This window comes from Hyla sarda, chromosome 3 (assembly GCF_029499605.1).
Source record: "Hyla sarda isolate aHylSar1 chromosome 3, aHylSar1.hap1, whole genome shotgun sequence".
Taxonomy (NCBI): domain Eukaryota; kingdom Metazoa; phylum Chordata; class Amphibia; order Anura; family Hylidae; genus Hyla; species Hyla sarda.
Window position 1 is genome coordinate 37,022,043 of NC_079191.1, and position 26,031 is coordinate 37,048,073.

The 26,031-nt window shown below is 43.4% G+C and overlaps 2 protein-coding genes across 6 annotated transcripts in view; one reads left to right on the plus strand and one right to left on the minus strand.

The window, feature by feature from the left end:
• SH3YL1 (SH3 and SYLF domain containing 1) overlaps nucleotides 1–8,223 on the minus strand; it is a 126,151-nt gene extending 117,928 nt beyond the window's left edge. For 2 of the 4 annotated variants that reach the window (XM_056564065.1, XM_056564066.1), the window contains exon 1: nucleotides 3,002–4,240. In XM_056564065.1, the coding sequence (XP_056420040.1) occupies nucleotide 3,002 (1 nt within the window). In that variant the 5' untranslated portion in view covers nucleotides 3,003–4,240. Of the gene's footprint in view, nucleotides 1–16; nucleotides 170–3,001; nucleotides 4,241–8,196 lie in introns of those variants that run through there. The other 2 variants (XM_056564068.1, XM_056564064.1) reach the window with 2 other exon arrangements.
• ACP1 (acid phosphatase 1) lies at nucleotides 4,394–17,881 on the plus strand. Of its 2 annotated transcripts, none has more exons than XM_056564070.1 (6): nucleotides 4,394–4,589; nucleotides 8,261–8,334; nucleotides 10,853–10,966; nucleotides 12,503–12,564; nucleotides 14,189–14,294; nucleotides 17,561–17,881. In XM_056564070.1, the coding sequence occupies exons 1-6, from the start codon at nucleotides 4,547–4,549 to the stop codon at nucleotides 17,636–17,638; spliced, it is 477 nt and encodes a 158-aa protein (XP_056420045.1). In that variant the 5' UTR covers nucleotides 4,394–4,546; the 3' UTR covers nucleotides 17,639–17,881. The 2 variants fall into 2 exon arrangements, with proteins under 2 accessions (XP_056420045.1, XP_056420044.1); XM_056564069.1 differs by lacking the exon at nucleotides 10,853–10,966 and adding an exon at nucleotides 11,024–11,137.
• Nucleotides 17,882–26,031: the final 8,150 nt, after the last annotated feature.

Genomic DNA, 26,031 nt, shown 5'->3' on the forward strand with positions numbered 1-26,031 from the left:
CAGGGTAAATACTCACATATCACCCGCATGCGCTGCCTTCCTCGTCCTGTATGTTGCGGCCGCCGGCGCTGGCACTCTCTATACTGTGCAGTATCCCTATGTCCGGGCTGCAAAAGGTAAACAAAATAAACTTTAACGCACCTACGTCGGCCTTACGCTGGGGACGGGAACGTCGGACAGCCGTCAGCCTATCGCCGGCCGCAGCGATGTTCCGCCTCAGCCGGTGAAAGGTTGAGCGCACTGTTATGTAAGAAGCCGGCTCCTTACATGACAGTGGGCTCAGCCTATCACCGGCCGAGGCGGAACATCGCTGCGGCCGGCGATAGGCTGACGGCTGTCCGACGTTCCCGTCCCCAGGAAACCAGTGAGGCCGGTACCGGACCAACGGGAGGTGAGTTAAAGTTTATTGGGGGAGATTTATCAAAACCTGTCCAGAGGAAAAGTTGCTGAGTTGCCCATGGCAACCAATCAGATCGCTTCTTTCATTTTTGAAAAGGCCTGTGAAAAATGAAAGAAGCGATCTGATTGGTTGCTATGGGCAACTGGCCAACTTTTCCTCTGCACAGGTTTTCATAAATCTCCCCCATTTTGTTTATTTTTTGCAGCCCGGGGCATAGGGATACCGCACAGTATGGAGCAGTGGTCTCCAACCTACAGACCTCCAGATGTTGCAAAACTACAACTCCCAGCATGCCTGGACAGCCGTTGGCTGTCCAGGCATGCTGGGAGTTGTAGTTTTGCAACATCTGGAGGTCCGCAGGTTGGAGACCATTAGTATAGAGTGTCAGCGCCGGCGGCCGCAACAAGCAGGACGAGGAGGGCAGCACATGCAGGTGACATGTGAGTAGTACCCTGATGGTGACAGCGCTGGGCTATTAATTAATTGGGGGGGGGGGAGGGGCAGAACAGCGCTCGCGGGTGACATAGGGGACAGCGCGCATCTGATTCATTCATTCCCGAGGGGGAGGGGCCAAACCGGTATTGCAGTATGGGTTAAAATTCATATCGTGCAGAACAAAAATTTCGGTATTCGGTATGAACCGGTATACGGCCCGGCCCTAATTTTAACCTGCACATACTGGTGAGTTGCCGCTTTCTATTCCTTCATTTGATTCATGCACATTCTATGTTTCTACCTAATAGGGGGAGCGGGTTCCCTACCTATCTACTGGGGACTTATTTTAATTTCAAGTGTCTGTGAGGTTCTCAGGTTTGACTTTAATCTTAGGCTAAGTCTAGAGCTACCTCTGCGGTCACATGCCAAAAAAAAAAAAAGTAATAAGTAATTGTTATCGGCGAGTAATTGAAAAAAAAAGTATGGGTACTCCTTGAAAGAAATGGTACGGGGATATCCCTACAATATACCGTACTTTAAAAAAAAAAAAAAAAAATTAACTTTTTTCCTGCTTTGTTTCACATTATTGACGTTCCCCCATAGCTGAAAAAGATGGCAAAAATCTACGCAGCGATGTTGGACTGCGTAGAGAAGTCAACATTTCAGCAGGACGGACTTGACTTCCACATCGTATCCTCATCAGAATATTCATTATAGCAGAGATACAAGGAGCCCTCGGGGTGATTTCCTGTCGCAGATCACATCGGACAGGTTGTGTTTAACAACTGGTCATTCAGAACCAGTCTGTCCTTCCGAAAGTCTCCAGACGGACAAGTCACATCTAGAGCATGACGCGCGGTAGAAAATGCCGCCTCAGCACCTGTCCCGTCACATCACTTTACTCCATCCTTAGGGTCTGTTCACACTACGTAATTCCGGAATGATGTGAACATAAACATCAGTGTGAATGGGTTTCCGCGAGACCCGTTCACACTGCGGAATTTCAGCGGCAGGCAATTCTGTTGCTAAAAATTGTTCCGCGCAAGAACATGTTCATCCTTTGCGCAGAGGTCCGCGAACAGGTCCTACCGCCGAAGTATTGCGGCGGCCGCTGCCAGAATGCAATCTCTGCTCACGGAATTCTGCAAGCGGAGATTCCTTTCATAATCTGTAGTGTTCACACGAGACGACCCACAGCGTATTTTTCGCTGCAGATCCTCCGCTGTATGGTGCCTTAAAGGGGTACTCCCGTTTTTTTTTAATCAACTGGTGCCAGAAAGTTAAACAGATTTTTAAATCACTTCTATTAAAAAATCTTAATCCTTCCAATACTTTTTAGGGGCTGTATACTAAAGAGAAATGCATTTCCTCTGATGTCATGACCACAGTGGTCTCTGCTGTCCATTTTAGGAACTGTCCAGAGCAGGAGAAAATCCCCATAGCAAACATATGCTGCTCTGGACAGTTCCTAAAATGGACAGCAGAGGTCAGCAGAGAGCACTGTGGTCATGACATCAGAGGAAATGCATTTCTTTGTTGTATTTCTCTTTAGTATACAGCCCCTAAAAAGTACTGGAAGGCTTAAGATTTTTTAATAGAAGTGATTTACAAATCTGTTTAACTTTCTGGCACCAGTTGATTTAAAAATAATTGTTTTCCACTGGAGTACTCCTTTAAATGGCCTCTGTCATTTGAAAAAAAAACTTACCCTCGGAGTACCCCTTTAACAATACAGTGAGGACTCTTCATAGAGTAAGTAGACACCAGTAGACCTCCATCCCCCATCTGACAGTGGGGATGGGGGGGGGGGGGGGGCGACCAATGGGAAAGTTCCTATGCCCTATACTCCTTGCGTATAGGGGATAGGAACTTTAGTACCAGAGTTCCCCTCTAAGTGTATGGTCGGCAAAAGCTAATAAAAAAACATCAGCTACTCTCTCCCAGAATCAGCGCCACCCCTGTCCTCAGGTCACGTGTGAAATTGCAGCTCAGTTCCACTGAAATAAATGGAGCCCAAAAGTAATACTACATCCAACCTAAGGACAGGTGCGGCGCTGTTCCTGGTAGAAAGCAGCAGATGTGTTCCTAATCCCGTACATCTGCCATAGACTAACATTAGTGATATCTATACACGGCTACTCCAGAAACAAGCACAAGGTTACTTACTGATGCCGGTCTGTATGTAGGGCGCAATGCTCTGCAGACTCCTGATCACTCACATCACCACAGGGGGCAGCACTGACAGCTGAGCACCGCTTCTCTCTATAGGGGCAGCACTGAAAGGTAGGCACTGCTTCTTTCTATAGGGAGCAGCACTATCAGCTAGGCACCACTTCTCTCTATAGGGAGCAGCACTATCAGCTGAGCACCGCTTCTCTCTATAGGGGGCAGCACTGACAGCTGAGCACCACTTCTCTCTATACGGGGCAGCACTGTCAGCTAGGCACCGCTTCTCTCTATAGGGAGCAGCACTATCAGCTGAGCACCACTTCTTTCTATAGGGGGCAGCACTGACAGCTGAGCACCACTTCTCTCTATACGGGGCAGCACTGTCAGCTAGGCACCGCTTCTCTCTATACGGGGCAGCACTGTCAGCTAGGCACCGCTTCTCTCTATAGGGGGTAACACTATCAGCTAGGCACCGCTTCTTTCTATGGGGGCAGCACTGTCAGCTAGGCACCACTTCTCTCTATAGGGGGTAACACTATCAGCTAGGCACCACTTCTCTCTATAGGGGGTAACACTATCAGCTAGGCACCGCTTCTCTCTATGGGGGCAGCACTGTCAGCTAGGCACCGCTTCTCTCTATGGGGGCAGCACTGTCAGCTAGGCACCGCTTCTCTCTATACGGGGCAGCACTGTCAGCTAGGCACCGCTTCTCTCTATAGGGGGTAACACTATCAGCTAGGCACCGCTTCTCTCTATGGGGGCAGCACTATCAGCTAGGCACCGCTTCTCTCTATAGGGGGTAACACTATCAGCTAGGCACCGCTTCTCTCTATGGGGGCAGCACTGTCAGCTAGGCACCGCTTCTCTCTATGGGGGCAGCACTGTCAGCTAGGCACCGCTTCTCTCTATGGGGGCAGCCCTTTCAGCTATGCACTGCTTCTCTATGGGGGCAGCACTGTCAGCTAGGCACCGCTTCTCTCTATGGGGGCAGCACTGTCAGCTAGGCACCGCTTCTCTCTATGGGGGCAGCATTGTCAGCTAGACACCGCTTCTCTCTATACGGGGCAGCACTGTCAGCTAGGCACCGCTTCTCTCTATAGGGGCAGCACTGTCAGCTAGGCACCGCTTCTCTCTATGGGGGCAGCACTGTCAGCTAGGCACCGCTTCTCTCTATGGGGGCAGCACTGTCAGCTAAGCACCGCTTCTCTCCGTGCCCCGCTTCCTCCTGTGCTGCGCCACGCCCCGCAGACAGGTGAGACACAGAGAGAAAGGCGGGGCTTACTTGACACCTGCAGCCGCGACCCCGCCCACCTCCCGCTAACCACGTGACCCGCCCCGCTGTATTTACTCGCTGTCAAAGCGCATCTGTAGGAGGCGGCGTCACGTGGTACAGCACGATGACGTCAGCCTCTGCTGCCGGTCATGCGGTCCGTGTATGGGAACCTAAAGTGCCGTAAAGTGACGCACTTCCGGTAATGTGAGAGTCCTCTTTAGTTCTTGTGCTGTGGCAGAGAGAGTGAGAGATAGACGGCGGTGGAAGACATGGCGGCTGCCGGGAGCAAGTCTGTGCTGTTTGTGTGTCTGGGTAAGTGTAGGTCCTTGTGCATATTAAGCGGGTTTTTTTTTGCACTTCCTGAAAAGTTCCCAACTAGTTCTACTAGTGACACATGATAATCTCCATTAGTAATGAACTGCAGAATGAATGGCTTCATCCAAGGTCCTTGTTGTCTTAGTACAACTCCCATCATGGCTAGGAATCTGAAGACACTTGGGGCATGATGGGAGTTGTAGTGCACAGGTTGTGGAGCACTGGTGTACTGTATTAACGTTATCCTGCTCTATAGCCTTTAGCTGTTGGCATGCTGGGAGTTGTAGTTGTTAATAGTTGGGGAAACATCGTCCTAGTACCCCCTCCCCAGGATTACATAGATGGGGAAGATGGTCCCTGTGTCTAACATGGTGTTTCCCAACCAATGTGCCTCCAGCTGTTGCAAAACAACAACTCCCAGCATTCTGATAATGAAACACTAATCTAAACACTGCCTACCATGCCCAGCTGTTCCCCTGTTATTTGTGTGTGTGTGTTTTTTTTATTTTTTAATGTAAATTACGTTTTTGGGGCATGGGCGGAGCTATGGCTGGAGTTCGGGGCACCCCTATGTCGTCTTTGGCCAGGTGGGAGCTCATCCCTATGTATCACCTCCCTCCCTGTTATGTGGCAGGCTTGCTCTATGACCCACTGGGTGAAGTGGCGCATGTGCCGTAGAGAAAGCCTGCCGCGTGGGGAGGGGATGCATAGGGATGAGCTGGGCGGAGCTCCCGCCCCGGCTGAAGATGATATAGGGGTGCCCAGAGCTCTGGCCATAGCTCCGCCCATACCCCAAAGCCTTAATTTACATAAGAAGAAAACCAAGAATAATGGGGGAACAGCTGGACATTTCGGGACATGGTAGGCATTGTTTTGATCAGTATCACCAGCACTACAAGCCTGTATGACCGGTTAGTGCGGGTGATACTGATGACAGATTCCCTTTAAGCCTTTAAAGTAAAGGGGTACTCCGGTGGAAAAAAACATTATTTTTTTATTTAATCAATTGGTGCCAGAAAGTTAAACAGATTTGTAAATTACTTCTATGGAAATGGACAGAGGTGTCAGCAGAGAGCACTGTGGAAAAGACAAAAAAGACATTCAAAAAGCTTTTCCTCTGTAGCATACAGCTGCTAAAAAGTACTGGAAGGGTAAAGCTTTTTTTAATATAAGTAATTTACAAATCTGTTTAACTTTCTGGCACCAGTTCATTTAATTAGATATAATAGAGTATCTCTCTAAATGGACACTGTCAGATCCAAAAACATTCTATATGTTGTTACTGATCAAAATTAAAGACCTTTTGTAATATGATTGTTTAAAGTGTATCTGTCAGATCCCACAAAAAAACTGTTATGTTATTCAGTACCTCATCCTGATCATGTACATGTAATTTTTGTCTCTATTACACATATTTAACAAAAAAAGCATATTACAGCTGCTCAATGTCTCTTCCGTCTTGTCAAAGGGAAGGGTCGTATCCTTCTCTTGCCTGCACTGTGACTCCTCCCCCTCCCTCACTCTGTTGACTCACTGCTCTCGGAGTGAGCCTGGCAGCCCTGTTCCAGTAACCCTTCCCACTCTGGTTTTATGCTGTACGTACACACACACACACACACACACACATTATTGGAGATTGCCTGTACTCTACCACCAAAGAAATGGTGAGTGTATAACTTACTTCTTCTTAAATTTGTGCAAAGATTTAGTGCTAAAAGTACAGTGGTTTTATATGAAAACATTTTATTTATGCTCCTATGTCATTCATGTGTCATCCTTAGTGTGCAGTCCTGTAACGCTGGGACTTGTAGTTTTGGAATAGTTGGCTGTAAAGTGGTGTGTGTGTGTTTTATTTAGCAGTGTTGCCTTCAGCTGTGAGCCTACAGTTTTTGAAAAACTACAACTCTGAGCATGCCCAGACATCCTTGGTGTTGTAGTTTTGCAACAGCTGTAGGCACATGATTGGTAAAACTCTGTGTTACAGTAGTGTTGTTGCAGGCTGTGTTCCTCCTGCAGCCTTTTCCATCAGCCATCTCATGTCCATGACCCCTGGACACTCTCAGGCAGCTGTGGGACTCATCAGTGTCCCAGGAGGTATGGGGACCCCTAGTGGGATTTTCTGAGGCAGTTTTCTTTATTAAAATGTGAAAAAAATTTTTTTTAAAGTATATTAGTAAACCTATTGTTTTGCCATGATATAATATAATATATATAATTATCTGACAGTGCCCATTTGAATTTTTTTATATTTAATTAAGAAAACTGCTTCTAAAAATCCCACCACTGATTCAGTCCCCATACCTATTGAGACACTAACCAGTCCTACTGCAGTATCAGGCTTGTCCATGAGTCATGGACAAGAGATGACTCATGGACCAGTCACCTCCCACCACCATAAGGAGAAACAGGCTCACTGAACCCCTTGTAACATACCTTGAGGGGTGTAGTTTCCAAAATAGTATGCAATGTGTCTTTTATTTTATTTTATTTTTATTTTGTAATTTTTTTCAGGGCTTCCTAAATGCGACAACCACCCCCATCCCCCCAAAAAAAAAAAAAATCACATTTTGGGGGGCTTCTCCTTTTTATCCCTTGTCAAAATATAAAAACTGTCTACAAGAACATGAGTGTAAAAAAAAAAAAAAAAAAAAATGAAGATTTAGAATTTTCTCCTTCCTGCTGCTATTCATGTGAAATACCTAAAGGGTTAACACACTTACTGAATGTCATTTTGAATACTTTGAGGGGTGCAGTTTTTATAATGGGGTCATTTATGGGGTATTTCTAATATGAAGACCCCTCAAATCCACTTCAAAACTGAACTGGTCCCTGAAAAATACCGGTTTTTAAAATTTTGTGAAAAATTGGAAAATTGCTGCTGAACTTTTGAAGTCCTCTGATGTCTTCCAAAAGTAAAAACATGTCAACTTTATGTTGTAAAAATAAAGTAGACATATTGTATTTGTGAATCAATAGATCATTTATTTGGGATATCTATTTTCCGTACAAGAACAGAGCTTCAAAGTTAGAAAAATGCTACATTTTCTAATTTTTCATAAAATTTGGGAAGTTTTCACCAAGAAAGAAATTTTCCACTAAAATAAAGTAGAATATGTCACGAAAAAACAATCTCGGAATCAAATTCATAAGTAAAAGCATCCCAGAATTATTAATTCATAACGTGATGGAGGTCAGATGTGCAAAAAAATGCTCTGGTCCTTAAGGTGGAAATGATCTTGGTCCTTAAGGGGTTAAAAAATAAAAAATAAATTATTTTTAAATGAGTGGCTCTTCTGCGGAACAAGAGAAAAAGCCAGGAATTGATCAATTATTTAACCATAAAATCAGTGTACAACGCACTGGAGTTTGCGCAAAACATAGGGAAAGCTTACAAATTTTTCGCAAATTAGTGATGGCTTAAAGATTTATGACCATTTTCCACAAAACCTGTAAAATCCATTGATAAATCCCCCTTTACAGGGCAGGTAGCCGAAGAGCAGGAGGAATCTGCCTGCACACAAGTATATGTGATGTGTGTTCACGACTTTACCAGGGATCGTTGCTATTTAGACAAGTATCTGTTTTTGGATAAAGATGAACTTACTGTAGGGTTATGAGATACTAAGTATCATGCAGATGTCTGATTTCTAAGTTTTTTTTTCTTGCAGGCAACATTTGCCGATCTCCAATAGCAGAGGCCGTGTTTAGAAAGTTGGTAACAGATGAAGGAGTATCCCACGAGGTAAGAAGAAAATACACGACACATCCCAGGAGCCGTGTAGTCTGCGTCTATGGGGGGAGATTTATCAAAACCTGTGCAAAGGAAAAGTTGCCAAGTTGCCCATAGCAACCAATCAGATCGCTTCTTTCATTTTGCAGAAGCCTTGTTAAAAAAGAAAGCGATCTGATTGGTTGCTATGGGCAACTGGGCAACTTTTCCTCTGCACAGGTTTTGATAAATCTTCCGCTATGTAAAGGGGTAAATTTTGTTTCCAATGCTTGGAGCGAGCGGTGGGGTCGTGACATCACGGCCATGCCCCCTTGTGACATCATGCCACACCCACTAAATGCAATTCCCATAGACTTGCATTGTGTGTGTGTGTGGCATGATGTCACAAGGGGGCGCCGGGTGCTGCACAGAGACTGTGGAGGTTCAAGCAGCGGGACCCCTTGTTCAGATATCTTGTCCCCTATGCTTTGTATAGGGGGTAAGATGTCTAGGGGCAGAGTACCCCTTTAAGACTACACAAGGTTTTTATTGCTGGGCTGCTAAAGTATTAAAAGGGGTACTCTGCTACCCCAGCGTTGGGAACACTTTGTCTCGAATGCTTGGAGTAGACGGCGGGGTCGTGACGTCACACCGTGCCCCCTCAATGAAAGTCTATGGGAGGGGGCGTGGCGGCTGTCACGCCCCCTCCCATAGACTTTCATTGAGGGGGTGTGGCGTGGCGTCACAACCCGCCACCCGTACCCAGCGTTCTTAACTAACGCCAGGTTCAGCACAGAAAGCGGGGGTCCCAATGGGGATCAGACATCTTATATGCTATCCTTTGCATAGGGGATAAGAGATCTAGGGGCGGAGTACGCCTTTAAACTGTCTCATGTAGGAACAATACTCTGAGCTCAGCCCTAATCTTTATGGTTATATTAATAGTTTCCTTCTGCATTAGATGTTTCTTTATGTATTGGTTCTACTATAATGTTATATTGTAAAGGGAAAACATAAGGCGTAATTCCAGTATTAGAAGCCTATAAATATGTACATGGCTCAGTGATGTCTAAAGTCTTTATAAATAAGTGTCTGGTCGCCCATTCCTGTTACAGCATCAGAAGCATGAAGTGGATCTTTGTCTGAACTAATGTAAAATTCCAAATTCCAGGAGGCAAGATATTATTATGTTAGAAATGAGATTTGTCAAAAGCCGATTGTACGAGTAGACGACTTGCTGGACTTTAGATGACAAAGTTTTTCCAACAATTGAACGCTCTCTGACACTCTCTCCCACATAGGGAAAATAACTTTTATCTATTTATTTTAAAGATGCACCAGTCCCTGAGACTTTGGGGGAGGATTCATCATTTGCATAAAAGTTTACTCAATATTTTTAATTTTGTCACATATTTTTTTTTTTTTTTGGTTTAATTTGAGAAATTGTGCGTACAACATAATTTATGTGGATTAAAAATAGTGCAAGTATATTCCACTCCCTAGGTGATGTGGAATTTGTGAAGTTCGTTGATGCGTGTATTTTGCCTCCGATGCGCATACTACACATCGGAGGCAAAATACACTCATCAATGAACTTCACTAATTCCACATCACCTAGGGAGTGGAATATACTTGCACCATTTTTATTTTTTCCCTGCAAATACATTAAAGGGGTTCTCCGGTGCTTAGACATCTTATCCCCCTAACCAAAGGATAGGGGATAAGATGCCTGATCGCGGGAGTCCTGCCGCTGGGGACCCCCGGGATCTTGCACGCGGCACCCCGTTTGTAATCGGTCCCCGGAGCGTGTTCGCTCCGGGTCTGATTACCGGCGACCACACGGCCGGCGGCATGTGATGTCACGCCTCTGCCCCATGTGATGTCACGCTCCACCCCTCAATGCAAGCCTACGGGAGGGGGCGTGATAGCTGTCACGCCCCCTCCCGTAGGCTTGCATTGAGGGGCGGAGCGTGACGTCACGCCGCCAGCCGTGTGGTCGCCGGTAATCGTACCCGGAGCGAACACGCTCCGGGGACTGATTACAAACGGGGTGCCGCGTGCAAGATCCCAGGTTCCCCAGCGGCGGGACTCCCGCGATCAGGCATCTTATCCCCTATCCTTTGGATAGGGGATAAGATGTCTAAGCACCGACTACCCCTTTAAATCGATTTTTGCACAGTAGGCCATACCCCTTCAACTGCAAAAAAAATCCAGAAGTGATAGTCACGCAAACTGTAAAAAAAAAAAAAAAAAAAAAAAAAAAAAAAATTTATTGTAAACAAGGTGCACAGACTTCCAAACTGGAAAACCACTCAAATACTCCAATAAATTGCACAAACAATAATACCCCCTTTGACTTACCCTAGACCAGTGTTTCCAACCAGTGTGCCTCTGGCTCTTGCAAACCAACTCGCAGCAAGCCAAAGGCTGTCGACATGCTGGGAGTTGTAGTGTTGCAACAGCTGGAGGCACACTGGTTGGGAAACACTGCTTTAGATTAATTGAAGGAAATGTTCTGATGAAATGGACTGTCTTGTCTTTCTGTTTCTAGTGGAACATAGACAGTGCTGCCACCTCTACATATGAAATAGGAAACCCCCCGGATCACCGTGGTCAGAGCTGTATGAGGAAGCACGGCGTAGATATGAATCACACTGCCAGGCAGGTAATGTACCCCTCTCCTTCCTTCATTGAACCCTATCCAATATGTTTTGTATTGCAGTGGTCCATAGACGGCGCTGCTACCTCTGACTGGAATGTGGGTTGTCCCCCCGACTCAAGGGCCATAAAGTGCCTTAAAAGCCATGATACAGAAACATCGCATAAGGCCCGACAGGTATAGGACAGTCCGTATTCTGATATCTTCTGCTTGAACAGCACCGGGAGCCTTTATTCCTCCCGCAGGACTCTCTCACTGTTCTGTGTGTGGTCTCCACAATGTCTGGCCCGCTCCGCACTGGAGTACCGGTCCTTTGGTTTCTACAGAATCTCTTTATTACTACTTCAAACTCTTCTGCCAAACTGCTGTACAATAGAGTTACCTGTAATATCACTGCTCGGGGACAGCAGGAATGGGATAAAGTCAGGCTGAAGCCAAAAAAAACGTATTGGTGTATGGACCAGCAAACCCGGGAACCTTCACACCTTAAAGGAAAACTGTCAGCTTTCTCCCCCTGCACTAACCAGTGGTACTGGCTGATAGTGCGGGGGACACTGATTAGTTTGATGCTTACTGTGCCTGGATTCGCCCGGCCATTGGGCCGATATCTTCGTTTTTCCCTATGTTAATTAAGTGCTAACTGGCACATGCAAGGTAACTGGCACTCAGCGGCCGCAGCGCCGCTCAGCTCATCAATATTCCTCCCCTTCCTCTGCTTCTCCCTCTTCTCCCTGCTCTGTAATGAAGAGGTGGAGGGAGGAATATTGATGAGCTGGGCGGCGCTGCGGCCGCTGAGTGCCAGTTATCTTGCATGTGCCAGCTAGCACTTAATTAACATAGGGAAAAACTAAGATATCGGCCGGGCGGACCAGGCACAGTAAGCATCAAACTGATCAGCCAGTACCGCTGGTTAGTATGGGGGGGAGCGAGCTGACAGTTCTCAGTGTGGAGAATTTTGCTGTGAATGTATAAGGCAGGGGTTTTCCCTGTAAATGACCCAAATGTACTAACCGAGGAGTAGGTTCGGTTCATTCAAATAAACTGTGCCCGTTCTGATCTGAGCACAGATACTTTAATATGATACATGGGCAGACTGGAGGAGATCCTCAATTTAGAGCCAGCCTCACTTGAAGTAACATTTTTGGCTTAATTTAATGCTCCACACACAATACAGTAGCTGATCAGTTTTAGGCTAGTATGTTGCCCTTAGTCATAAGGTAAAAAGTACAATCAAAGCTGGCTTATTTGGGGGTTATCCAGCGTTTATATATAAAAAAAAAAAAAAAAAAAAAAAAAAAAAAAAAAAAACCCTGCTGGAGCTATAAAAATAAAATAAAAAATATAAAAAAATTGTAATAAATAAATATTTAGCCCCATCCCCTACTGGTTCCTTGATCATCTTCTGTGTTTTCCCTGCAGTTCTTAACCTGGTTTTAAAATAATTTTTTATTTTGCTGCATAGACTTAAATGTTCCATCTCTTCTGTTTATAATAAGAAATGTTGTCCGTATAAATCATTAATAGTTTTCTTTCTTTATACAGATCACAAAGCAGGATTTCCTCTCCTATGACTATATTCTGTGCATGGATGAAAGTAATCTAAGGTAAGTGGAGTATTTATCAACCCTTACACAAAGCTTTATTTGTAATACGTATTTGTCTATATGTACAATATTTACCCATTTTATTTTTATCTTCATCACTGTATTCATAAGTGTCTCCAAAATCTAAAATAGAGGAAAAAAATAAAATGGGGCAGAGAGATATAATATCTCTCGGCCCCATTTTATTTTTTTTTTTTATTTTTTTTATTTTATGCCCAAGATGCAATTCTTCTTGTTCGTTGATCAGGGCAAAAACCACAATAGCAAATTTATATTTATAGATGCCAGAATTCTCAAGCAGTGTAAACCCAAAACCTGTCTCACATGGCTTGCTTTCACTTCTGCAGACAAAACAGTGTGGAATGGGACGTGGCCTAAATGTGCCAAAATTTTGCCCCACGTTTCTGGCATAAAGTTGTCTCAGCTTTGTTTTTAAGCCTAAAGGCTGAAATAAAAACTGCAAGATCTCAAAATTATTTGAAAAATATACTGTAGATGGTAAAATAAAAAAATAAAATAAAAACTTACATTTCTAATTTATTTATAATTATTTAACCCCTTAGGGATTCAGCCTATTTTCACCTTAAGGACTTAAATTTTCGTTTTTGCTTTTTCCTTCTTCCCTTCTAAAAATCATAACTCTTCAAATTTTGCACCTACAGACCCATATAAGGGCTTGTTTTTTGCATCACCAATTGTACATTGCAATGACATCACTTTATAATATAATCTGCAGCAAAACCCAAAAATTATTCCTGGGATGAAATTGGAAAAAAAAATACAAATTTTTTTACTTTTTGGGGCTCCCGTTTCTACACTATGCAATATTTGGTAAAAAAAGACACCTTATCTTTAGGTCCATACGGTTACAAGCATACCCAATTTATATAGTTAGATTTTTATTTTAATACTTAAAAAAATTATAAACTACATGCACCAAAATTAGTTTAATAACTTTATTTTTCTGTGTACGGGGCAGTATGAGGGTTAATTTTTTGCGCAGTCATCTGTAGTTTTTATTGGTGCTATATTTGTTTGGATTATACTTTTTGATCGCTTTTTTATTTAATAATTTTGTGGTATATGAAGTGACCAAAAAACACAATTTTGGACTTTGGTATTTTTTTTTTTTACATGTACGCCATCGACCGTGTGGTTTAGTTCACCTAATATTTTAACAGTTCGGACTAGAGATGAGCGAAGTTACAGTGATACAATTCATCACGAACTTCTCGGCTCTGCAGTTGATGACTTATCCTGCATAAATTAGTTCAGCTTTCAGGTGCTCTGGTGGGCTGGAAACTCTCTCCTAGGACTGTATCCACCTTTTCCAGACCACCGGAGCACCTGAAAGCTGAACTGATTAATGCAGGCTAAATTAAGCAACTGCAGAGCCGAGAAGTTTGTGACGAATCGAATCACTGTAACTTCGCTCATCTCTAGTTCGGACATTTACACACGTGGCAGTACCACATATGATTATTTCTATTCTTTATTACATTATTTAAAAAAAAATAAAAATAAAGGGGAAAGGGGTGATTTAAACTGTTAATAGGAAAGGGGTTAATGACTTAAATTTTTTAAATTTTTTTTTTTTTTTTTATTTTTTTTTTTTTTTGTGCAGAGACTTGAAACGTAAATGTAGCCAAATACAAAACTGCAAAGCAAAAATCGAACTGCTGGGAAGCTACGACCCCCAAAAACGACTCATCATTGAAGATCCATATTATGTAAGTTTTACATAGATTTCTTTTAAAGGGGTACTCCGGCCCTAAGATATCTTACCACTGAGAACCCCGCTATCTCTCATGCAGCACCCACCTCTGGGAGCTGCTTGCAGCACTGCAGCCTCGGAGTCTGCCTAAATCACTAGAAGTGCCAATGCATTTTAGACAGTTAGATGTCCTCATTCATGACGGAGTAGAGGTTTTCCTGGCTGCAGGAGCAACTTGCTCATATTGAGGGATTTGCCCTGTTTTGGCGCATTCATCAGCACAGACGAGAGGTGTATGGATGCCCGTGTATGTGGATGCCCACTGTATTAGTCAGTTAAGTTTCCCAAGAGGGACAAATACTGCGGGCATCCACAAAGATGCAATACCAGCGCTGGGACCCTCCCCCACCGGTCTCCTATACAGTGCCAGCCTCTCCTCCTGAATAGGGCGTGTAGACCACCACATGAAGCTGTAGCTGACAAGCCCCCTCCATGTATCTCTGGGAGAGTTGGAGCGCTGCACTCGTGTATCTCCAGCTCTCCCATTGAGCTGCATGGAGGGGGAGTGTCGGACACAGCTTCGTGAGTGCAGGTGTAGACACAGCTCTTTTCATGCAGAGAGTCGGGGCACTGGGCAGGAGATTGTGGGGGTCCCAGTGGTTGGACACCCGAAATCTGTAACTTATCTCCTATATTTTTTTTTTTTTTATATATTTTTTTAAACCCGGAGTACTTACTGCTTTACAAGGGATCCACTAGCAATCCTGTGTAACAGAGCTGACAAGTGGTCATGTTTTTCAGGATTACTTTAGCATTGTGCAGGTGATGGAATGGCCACAGATATTCTCCCTATGTCAGCGCTGGCCAAATATTTGATTGTGATTTCAGTGCAAATGTATGACATCGATGGAAGGAATCTTAAATCCCTCATGTGGCTGAGAGGCAGAATAGCTAAGAAACCATTGCACGTAATATGTTTTGGTCAAGTGGCTGCTTCAGGGTATGTTTACAAGGTGGCTTTTTTTGTGGAATGTCCACCCAGCAAATTTCTGGCGGACATTTTGCAGACAACGGGCACTAACCGAACAGGTCGGCACTAGGACAGCTTGGAAATTCCTCATCTCTATAGACAGAAATGAATTTCCAAGCAGATTTCACAGAAAGAATTGACATGTCACTTCTTTCTGCAGAGGCAGAATCAGAACTTGTTTCAACGTGGAAATTCCGCCATTTGTGCAGTGCAGCAGAATCCCAATGGGGCTCTGCTGCAAAGGAATTTCTGAGTGGAAGTCTTCCCCAGATTCTACCATGTACCAGCACAATCCATGGCTTTTACACGTTTCGTTTTTTTTTTATTTTTTTTTTTTTTATTTTTTTTTTTTTTGTTAACTAACTATATACACTGCTCAAAAAAATTAAGGGAGCACTAAGACAACACATCTTAGATCTGAATGAACTAATCGTATGAAATACTTTCATTTTTATGTAGTTGAATGTGCTGACAACAAAATCACAAATTATCAATGGAAATCAAATGTATCAACCCATGGAGGTCTGGATATGGAGTCACACTCAAAATCAAGGTGGAAAACCCCACTACAGGCTGATCCAACTTTATGTAATGTCCTTTAAAACAAGTCACAATGAGGCTCAGTAGTGTGTGTGGCCTCCACGTGCCCGTATGACCTCCCTACAATGCCTGGGCATGATCCTGATGAGGTGGCGGATGGTCTCCTGAGGGATGTCCTCCCAGACCTGGACTAAAGCATCCACCAACTCCTGGACAGTCTGTGGTGCAACGTGGTGTTAGTTAGTGGATGGAGCGAGACATGATGCCCCAGATGTGCTCAATCGGATTCAGGTCTGGGGAACAGGCGGGCCAGTCCATAGCATCAATGTCTTCCTCTTGCAAAAAATGCTGACACACTCCAGCCACATGAGGTCTAGCATTGTCTTGCATTAGGAGGAACCCAGGGCCAACCGCACCAGCATATGGTCTCACAAGGATCTCATCTCAGTACCTAATGGCAGTCAGGCTACCTCTGGCAAACACATGAAGGGCTGTGCGCCCCCCCCCCCCCCCCCAAAGAAATGCCACGCCACACTGTTACTGACCCACCGCCAAATCGGTCATGCTGGAGGATGTTGCAGGAAGCAGAAGGTTCTCCACGGCGTCTCCAGACTCACATCTGTCGCATGTGCTCAGTGTGAACCTGCTTTCATCTGTGAAGAGCACAGGGCACCAGTGGCAAATTTACCAATCTTTTTGTTCTCTGGCAAATGCCAAACGTCCTGCACGCTGTAAGCACAACCCCCACCTGTGGACATCGGGCCCTCATGGAGTCTGTTTCTGACCGTTTGAGTGGACACATGCACATTTGTGGTCTGCTGGAGGTCATTTTGCAGGGCTCTGGCAGTGCTCCTCCTGCTCCTCCTTGCACAAAAGCGGAGGTAGTGGTCATCCTGCTGGGTTGTTGGCCTCCACATCTCCTGATGTATTGGCCTGTCTCCTGGTAGCGCCTCCATGCTCTGGACACTACGCTGACAGACACAGCAAACCTTCTTTCCACAGCTCGCATTGATGTGTCATCCTGGATGAGCTGCACTACCTGAGCCACTTGTGTGGGTTGTAGACTCCGTCTCATGCTACCACTAGAGTGAAAGCACCGCCAGCATTCAAAAGTGACCAAAACATCAGCCAGGAAGCATAGGAACTGAGAAGTGGTCTGTGGTCACCACCTGCGTAACCACTCCTTTACTGTGGGTGTCTTGCTAATTGCCTATCATTTCCACCTGTTGTCTGTTCCATTTGCACAGCAGCATGTGAAATTGATTGTCAATCAGTGTTGCTTCCTGAGTGGACAGTGGGATTTCACAGAAGTGTCATTGACTTGGAGTTACACTAGATAATATATATATATATGTATATATGTATATGTGTATGTATATATGTGTGTGTATATATGTGTGTGTATGTGTATATATATATATATATATATATATATATATATATATATATATATATATATATATATATATATATATATATATATATATATATATATATATATAATAATATTTTTTTTTTTTTTTTTTTTTTTTTTTTTTTGTTGAACAGTGTATTCACTGTATGTACAGACACATTCTCCTATAGTCAGGGATACACTAATAATGGAAAACTTTTTTATTTATTTTTTTTTTTCTCCTTTACTAGGCTGTAATAATAACCAGTATAACTAAAAAAAAATGGCTTTATTTTTTTATATTTTCCTCCATTTGCAGGGCAGCGATGAAGACTTTGAGACCGTCTACCAGCAATGTGTTAGATGCTGTAAATCCTTTTTGGTGAAGAGTTCCTAGTATTACATAGAAGTAATGACGTTAAAGCTGTGTGCCATGGCCGTATCTGTTGTGTTATGACATCACATTCATCTTTTAGTCTCGTATTTAACAATGGAACAAGAATCGATCTATAATGAATACCATGATGTAAAAAGGAACCTGACATGTTTGAAAAAGCAGTCCACTTTGCAGGCATCATGTCGTAGAGCAGATTGATATACATTTGTAGTTTAAAAAAAAAAAAAAAAAAATATATATATATATATATATATATATATATATATATATATATATATATATATATATATATTTATTATATAGAACTTGTAGTATATATCTAAGAGTCCGGTGGGCGGTCCTAATCAGGGATTAACAGTTTCCCCTGTATCAGATAACTCAGTTACTGATTAGGACCACCCACTGGACACCTAAGCACAAGTCATACTGAATCTTTTCCCCACAAATATATCTCACTCTGTTCAGCTTTAGAGATGAGCAAACTTACAGTAAATTCGATTCGTCACAAACTTCTCGGCTCGGCAGTTGATGACTTATCCTGCGTAAATTAGTTCAGCCTTCAGGTGCTCCGGTGGGCTGGAAAAGGTGGATACATTCCTAGGAAAGAGTCTCCTAGGAATGTATCCACCTTTTCCAGCCCACCGGAGCACCGGAAAGCTGAACTAATTTATGCAGGAAAAATCATCAACTGCCGAGCCGAGAAGTTCGTGACGAATCAAATTTACTGTAAGTTCGCTCATCTCTATTCAGCTCCTATAAGCTGTCATACTGAATCTTTTCCCCACAAATACATATCTCACTCTGTTCAGATCTATAAGCTGATGCCTACAGATTGAACTATAGTTTTAACATTCGGTCCCTTTTTGTCAGGTTTTGTAGGACGCACAATAGTTTGTTTTAATCAGGCGTTGTTTTCATTCTTAAGCGGAAAATAAAGAACATTTTCATCTAGCAGATTTTCTTCTGCTCAATTCTGTATACAAAATGTGCATCATGTCAATCACAAAATGCACAAGTCTATGAAAACCTTCCTTTTCTCTCTAGGCCACTGTTTCCCAACCAGGGTGCCTCCAGGTGTTGCAAAACTACAACTCCCAGCATGCCCGGACAGCCTTCGGCTGTCCGGGCATGCTGGGAGTTGTAGTTTTGCAACACCTGGAGGCACCCTGGTTGGGAAACAGTGCTCTAGGCACTCGCAACAGTTGGAGATCAATGGCCGCTCTTCAGACACTTAGTATGATCCCGACTTCTACGTCATTGTCCACTAAGATGTGTAAATGAAGGTTTGTATTCACCAAATGGGGAGCTGGGGTTACAGGAGGAGGGGACCCTAATGGCCACGAATACCGCTCCAGGACGGGCTTCTCAAAAGTGCTCTGTACCCTGGTACGATCAGATGACAGGCAGATGTAAAGAGAGAACACACGGTGACTGCAATTTTTACAACATTTTTTTTTAAATGGTGTCTCCAGCTGTTGCAAAACTACAACTGTATGCTGAGAGCTGTGGTTTTGTAACAGCTAAAGACACATTATTGCTAGAAATGAGCGAACTTACAGTAAATTCGACTCGTCACGAACTTCTCTGCTCGGCAGTTGATGCCTTTTCCTGCGTAAATTAGTTCAGCCTTCAGGTGCTCCGGTGGGCTGGAAAAGGTGGATACATTCCTAGGAAAGGGTCTCCTAGGACTGTATCCACCTTTTCCAGCCCACCGGAAAGCTTAACTAATTTATGCAGGAAAAGTCATCAACTGCCGAGCCGAGAAGTTCGTGACTAATCGAATTTACTGTAAGTTCGCTCATCTCTAATTATTGCCCATGGCCTATTGGCTAGACCAGTGTTTTGAATACTGTTTCTCCAGCTGTTGCAAAACTACAAATTCTAGCATTCCGGCTGTCCGGGCATGCTGGGAGTTGTAGTTTTTACAACAGCTGGAAACAGTGTTTTGAAAACACTGGTCTGGCCAGTAGGGTGGAGTGTGCCCAAAAGTGAGAAATATGTGCACGCTGTGTCACTAAGTGGGTTCCCATCTACAGTGACTAGAACTAGTGCACCTTAGTGTTCCTTGGCCAGCATGGCTTCATTCCAAGGGGCTTGGTAGCCATTGGGCCAACCTGCGTACACCTAGAACATAACCTCTCTGCGTGTCCATTGCAAATGGCCGATTCTAAGCACCGATACTGCATTTGATCTTTGTCGTTTTAGCAGATGCTTTGTGCACTGGTATTCCTCTTCATTGGTCAAGTCAAGGATTGCTGGATGTCTTTGTGGACAATGAAAGTGCGATCAAGAGTTTTCGGGATACCAGTAAGCGCAGAAGTGTTTTTGGTGTCAGATCTTATTGGTAGTAATATTGCGCTCTACAGACATTGTCCTGTAACTTTCTAATGTTAACAAGAGGCAGCTGCGGCCTACGGAAGAGAACGGTTCCATGCAGCTCGGTGTAATATGGAGGACTGCAGATGGAGCTGGATAGTTTTTAGGCAATTACATTAACGTGGTCTAAGGTGATAGGAGGTGCTCGACCCCAAGTGCAGTTGTGCACCTACATTGGAATGGAGGACCTGCACTTGTGGACCCCAATATGGTTTCACTCCTGTGGTAGATGTAAACAAAACTGACCCTCAAAACTGATGTAAAATTTAGACATTAGCCAGTATATTGTCATATGAAGGACATACCTGAGCCCGCACACCACGCCAAGGTTTCTCAAGTGGCACGGGACCTAACACTAAACCTACCTGTGCAAGATAAACAAAGCCAGGAACTGAATTACAGCAGAATTAGGTCCGACTTGCAGATTGCTCCCCAGTTACCTCCGGTGTGGGCTAAGCACACGTACAATGGGAGGGGGGAGACAAGCTTCAAGCCCGATCCTGGTTGGTTCATTTATAGCCGGCCTCACAGGTAAAACCCTAATGCTACCCAACAAGATAAAAGGGTGCATTAGTATAAGCCTTAAACAAAAAAAAATACCGGCTTATATTTACATGCAGGTGGTTGTAGCAGGAAACTCAATCCCAAGTGCAGTTGTGCACCTTCGCTGGGGTGGAGGTCCTGCACTTGTAGTCCGTTGCTATGGGCGATCCCCAGCAAAAAATGCATACAATGGAGAATGCCTGCAGACAGGTCTCAAGTACCACAGTGGCCTCCTGACACCAGATACATGTGTATGTGGATGCGCAATATATGATTAACTTCAAACAATTACATTAACGTGGTCTAAGGTGATAGGAGGTGCTCAACCCCCAAGTGCAGTTATGCACCTACGCTGGAATGGAGGACCGGAACTTGTGGACCACAATATGGTTTCACTCCTCTGGTAGATGTAAACAATGACATTGGCTAACCCTCAAAACTGATGTAAAATGGAGACATTAGCCAGTATAACCTTATATGAAGGACATACCTGAGCCCACACACCAACGCCAAGGTTTCTCAAGTTGGGCGGGACCTAACGCTAACCTACCTGTGCCAGATAAACAAAGCCAGGAACTGAATTACAGCAGCATTAGGTCCGACTTGTAGACTGGGTCTGACTGCTGGGGCCCTGGGCTCTATGCTGAAATAGCGTATGTTAACCACCACATGACGCGGCGGCCAACACGCCCCCTTATTACATCTCTATGACAGAGCTGGAGACTGCCGAATGCAGCACTCTGGCTCTCCCCTAGAGATGTATTGAGGGGCGTGTCGGCCGCCGCGTCATGTGGTGGTCGGACACGCCCTTGCTGCTGACTGCCGGGCCCCAGCGGTCAGATAGGTTAGGATAGGGGATACATTTTCATAACCCGGAGTACTCCTTTTTTAAAGGTGTATAGATCCAATGTATCCATAATGCTCCAATCACATGACTGAAGTTAAAGGGGTATTCCAGGAATAGTTTTTTTTTACTATGCTACAGGTGCTGTAAAGTCAGTGTAGTGGATAATAGTGTCTGTACCTGTGTGACGGTTTTCTCACAATTCTTCTGTGACGCTCAAATATTTTTTTTTAACAGCATACAAAATTATTCATGTTCTGGGATTTCTCAGGTTGCAGTGCAGTGAGACCTGACATCACTAGTCAGCTGACCAGAGGGCCTGTCCTGCTTCAATTTTATAACAGATGTAGACCCCCTGGTTAGAAAACACTGTTTCAATGGGTGTGGTGGCTGATGTGTGGGAGGAAGGAAAGTGATCTAAACATGGAACTGTGGGATGTGTAGTTTAGAGAACAAAATCCAACAGGAAATACCCAGTTCTGGCAGGTAAGTACTAAAATCACCTTATGGTGGATAATCTCTTTTAAGAGTGTCACTTTTTTTTTTTTTTGGGGGGGGGGGGGGCGGAATCATAAAGATATGTGGAGACTTATAACCCATTCATGGTCTAGTAGGAATTCTGGGAAGAAAGTACAGTCATGGCCGTAAATGTTGGCACCCCTCAAGAAAATGAAGTGTTTCTCACAGAAAAGGATTGCAGTAACACACGTTTTGCTAAACACCTGTTTATTCCCTTTGTGTGTATTGGAACTAAACCAAAAAAGGAGGAAAAAACATGCAAATTGGACATAATATCAGAACATAATGTCCACAAGATGTCCTCCCAGAAAGATTTTGGTTTACTCAAGTTCATTTTGGAAAAATGTAGTTTTGTTTTTTTGTGTCTGTGTCAGCAGTGGGGTCCTCCTGGGTCTCCTGCCATAGCGTTTCATTTAATTTAAATGTCGACGGATAATTTGCCCTGACACTGATGCTCCCTGAGCCTGCATGACAGCTTGAAGATCTTTGAAACTTGTTTGGGGCTGCTTATCCCCCATCCAGACTATCCTGTGTTGACACTTTTATTTATTTTATTTTTTTTCCATAATTTTTTTCTCTTCCGTCCACGCCCAGGGAGATTATCTACAGTGCCATGGGTTGCAAACTTCTTGATAATGTTGCGCACTGTGGACAAAGGCAAATCTAGATCTCTGGAGATGGACTTGTAACCTTGAGATTGTTGCCACAATTTTGGTTCTCAAGTCCTCAGACAGTTCTATTCTCCTCTTTCTGTTGTCCATGCTTAGTGTGGCACACACAGACACACAATGCAAAGACTAAGTGAACTTCTCTCCTTTTTTATCTGCTTTTCAGGTGGGATTTTTATATTGCCCACATCTGTGACTTGCCCCAGGTGAGTTTAACCCCTTAAGGACCCAGCCATTTTACACCTTAGGACCCGGCCATTTTTTGCACATCTGACCACTGTCACTTTAAACTTTAATAACTCTGGAATGCTTTTAGTTATCATTCTGATTTCGATATTGTTTATTCGTAACATATTCTACTTTAACATAGTGGTAAAATTTTGTCGATACTTGCATCCTTTCTTGGTGAAAAATCCCAAAATTTGAAAATTTGGCATTTTTCTAACTTTGAAGCTCTCTGCTTGTAAGGAAAATGGATATTCCAAATAATTATTTTTTTATTCACATATACAATATGTCCACTTTATGTTTGCATCATAAAATTTACGTGTTTTTACTTTTGGAAGACACCAGAGGGCTTCAAAGTTCAGCAGCAATTTTCCAATTTTTCACAGAATTTCCGAACTCACAATTTTTCAGGGACCAGTTCAGATTTGAAGTGGATTTGAAGGGGCTTCATCTTAGAAATACCCCACAAATGACCCCAGTATAAAAACTGCACCCCCCCCCCCCCCAAAGTATTCAAAATGACATTCAGTAAGTGTTTTAACCCTTTAGGTGTTTCACAGGAATAGCAGCAAAGTGAAGGAGAAAATTCACAATCTTCATTTTTTACACTCGCATGTTCTTATAGACCCAATTTTTGAATTTTTACAAGGGGTAAAAGGAGAAAATTTATACTTATATTTGTAGCCCAATTTCTCTCGAGTAAGCACATACCTCATATGTCTATGTAAAGTGTTCGGCAGCGCAGTAGAGGGCTCAGAAGCGAAGGAGCGACAAGGGGATTTTGGAGAGTACGTTTTTCTGAAATGTTTTTTTGGGGGCATGTTGCATTTAGGAAGCCCCTATGGTTCCATAACAGGGTTAATAGCAGAAAATATCCCCCAAAATTTGTAACCCCATCGCTTCTAAGTATGGAGGTACCCCATAAGTTGATTTGAAGTGCACTACGGGCGAACTACAATGCTCAGAAGAGGAGTCATATTTTGCTTTTTGAGAGCAAATTTTGCTCGGGGGCATGTCGCATTTAGTAAGCCCCTATGGTGCCAGAACAGCAAAAAATACCCACATGGCATTCCATTTTGGAAACTAGACCCCTTGAGGAACGTAACAAGGAATAAAGTGAGAAAGTTAGAAAACACTTTTTCAATGGGTGTGGTGGCTGATGTGTGGGAGGAAGGAAAGTGATCTAAACATGGAACTGTGGGATGTGTAGTTTAGAGAACAAAATCCAACAGGAAATACCCAGTTCTGGCAGGTAAGTACTAAAATCACCTTATGGTGGATAATCTCTTTTAAGAGTGTCACTTTTTTTTTTTTTTTTTTGGGGGGGGGGGGGGGGGGCGGAATCATAAAGATATGTGGAGACTTATAACCCATTCATGGTCTAGTAGGAATTCTGGGAAGAAAGTACAGTCATGGCCGTAAATGTTGGCACCCCTCAAGAAAATGAAGTGTTTCTCACAGAAAAGGATTGCAGTAACACACGTTTTGCTAAACACCTGTTTATTCCCTTTGTGTGTATTGGAACTAAACCAAAAAAGGAGGAAAAAACATGCAAATTGGACATAATATCAGAACATAATGTCCACAAGATGTCCTCCCAGAAAGATTTTGGTTTACTCAAGTTCATTTTGGAAAAATGTAGTTTTGTTTTTTTGTGTCTGTGTCAGCAGTGGGGTCCTCCTGGGTCTCCTGCCATAGCGTTTCATTTAATTTAAATGTCGACGGATAATTTGCCCTGACACTGATGCTCCCTGAGCCTGCATGACAGCTTGAAGATCTTTGAAACTTGTTTGGGGCTGCTTATCCCCCATCCAGACTATCCTGTGTTGACACTTTTATTTATTTTATTTTTTTTCCATAATTTTTTTCTCTTCCGTCCACGCCCAGGGAGATTATCTACAGTGCCATGGGTTGCAAACTTCTTGATAATGTTGTGCACTGTGGACAAAGGCAAATCTAGATCTCTGGAGATGGACTTGTAACCTTGAGATTGTTGCCACAATTTTGGTTCTCAAGTCCTCAGACAGTTCTATTCTCCTCTTTCTGTTGTCCATGCTTAGTGTGGCACACACAGACACACAATGCAAAGACTAAGTGAACTTCTCTCCTTTTTTATCTGCTTTTCAGGTGGGATTTTTATATTGCCCACATCTGTGACTTGCCCCAGGTGAGTTTAACCCCTTAAGGACCCAGCCATTTTACACCTTAGGACCCGGCCATTTTTTGCACATCTGACCACTGTCACTTTAAACTTTAATAACTCTGGAATGCTTTTAGTTATCATTCTGATTCCGATATTGTTTATTCGTAACATATTCTACTTTAACATAGTGGTAAAATTTTGTCGATACTTGCATCCTTTCTTGGTGAAAAATCCCAAAATTTGAAAATTTGGCATTTTTCTAACTTTGAAGCTCTCTGCTTGTAAGGAAAATGGATATTCCAAATAATTATTTTTTTATTCACATATACAATATGTCCACTTTATGTTTGCATCATAAAATTTACGTGTTTTTACTTTTGGAAGACACCAGAGGGCTTCAAAGTTCAGCAGCAATTTTCCAATTTTTCACAGAATTTCCGAACTCACAATTTTTCAGGGACCAGTTCAGATTTGAAGTGGATTTGAAGGGGCTTCATCTTAGAAATACCCCACAAATGACCCCAGTATAAAAACTGCACCCCCCCCCCCCCCCCCAAAGTATTCAAAATGACATTCAGTAAGTGTTTTAACCCTTTAGGTGTTTCACAGGAATAGCAGCAAAGTGAAGGAGAAAATTCACAATCTTCATTTTTTACACTCGCATGTTCTTATAGACCCAATTTTTGAATTTTTACAAGGGGTAAAAGGAGAAAATTTATACTTATATTTGTAGCCCAATTTCTTGATTTGAAGTGCACTACGGGCGAACTACAATGCTCAGAAGAGGAGTCATATTTTGCTTTTTGAGAGCAAATTTTGCTCGGGGGCATGTCGCATTTAGTAAGCCCCTATGGTGCCAGAACAGCAAAAAATACCCACATGGCATTCCATTTTGGAAACTAGACCCCTTGAGGAACGTAACAAGGAATAAAGTGAGCATTTACCCCCCACTGGTGTCTGTCTGATCTTTGGAACAGTGGGCTGTACGAAATTTTTAATTTGCACAACCCACTGTTCCAAAGATCTGTCAGACACCAGTGGGGTGTAAATTCTCACTGCACCCCTCATTACA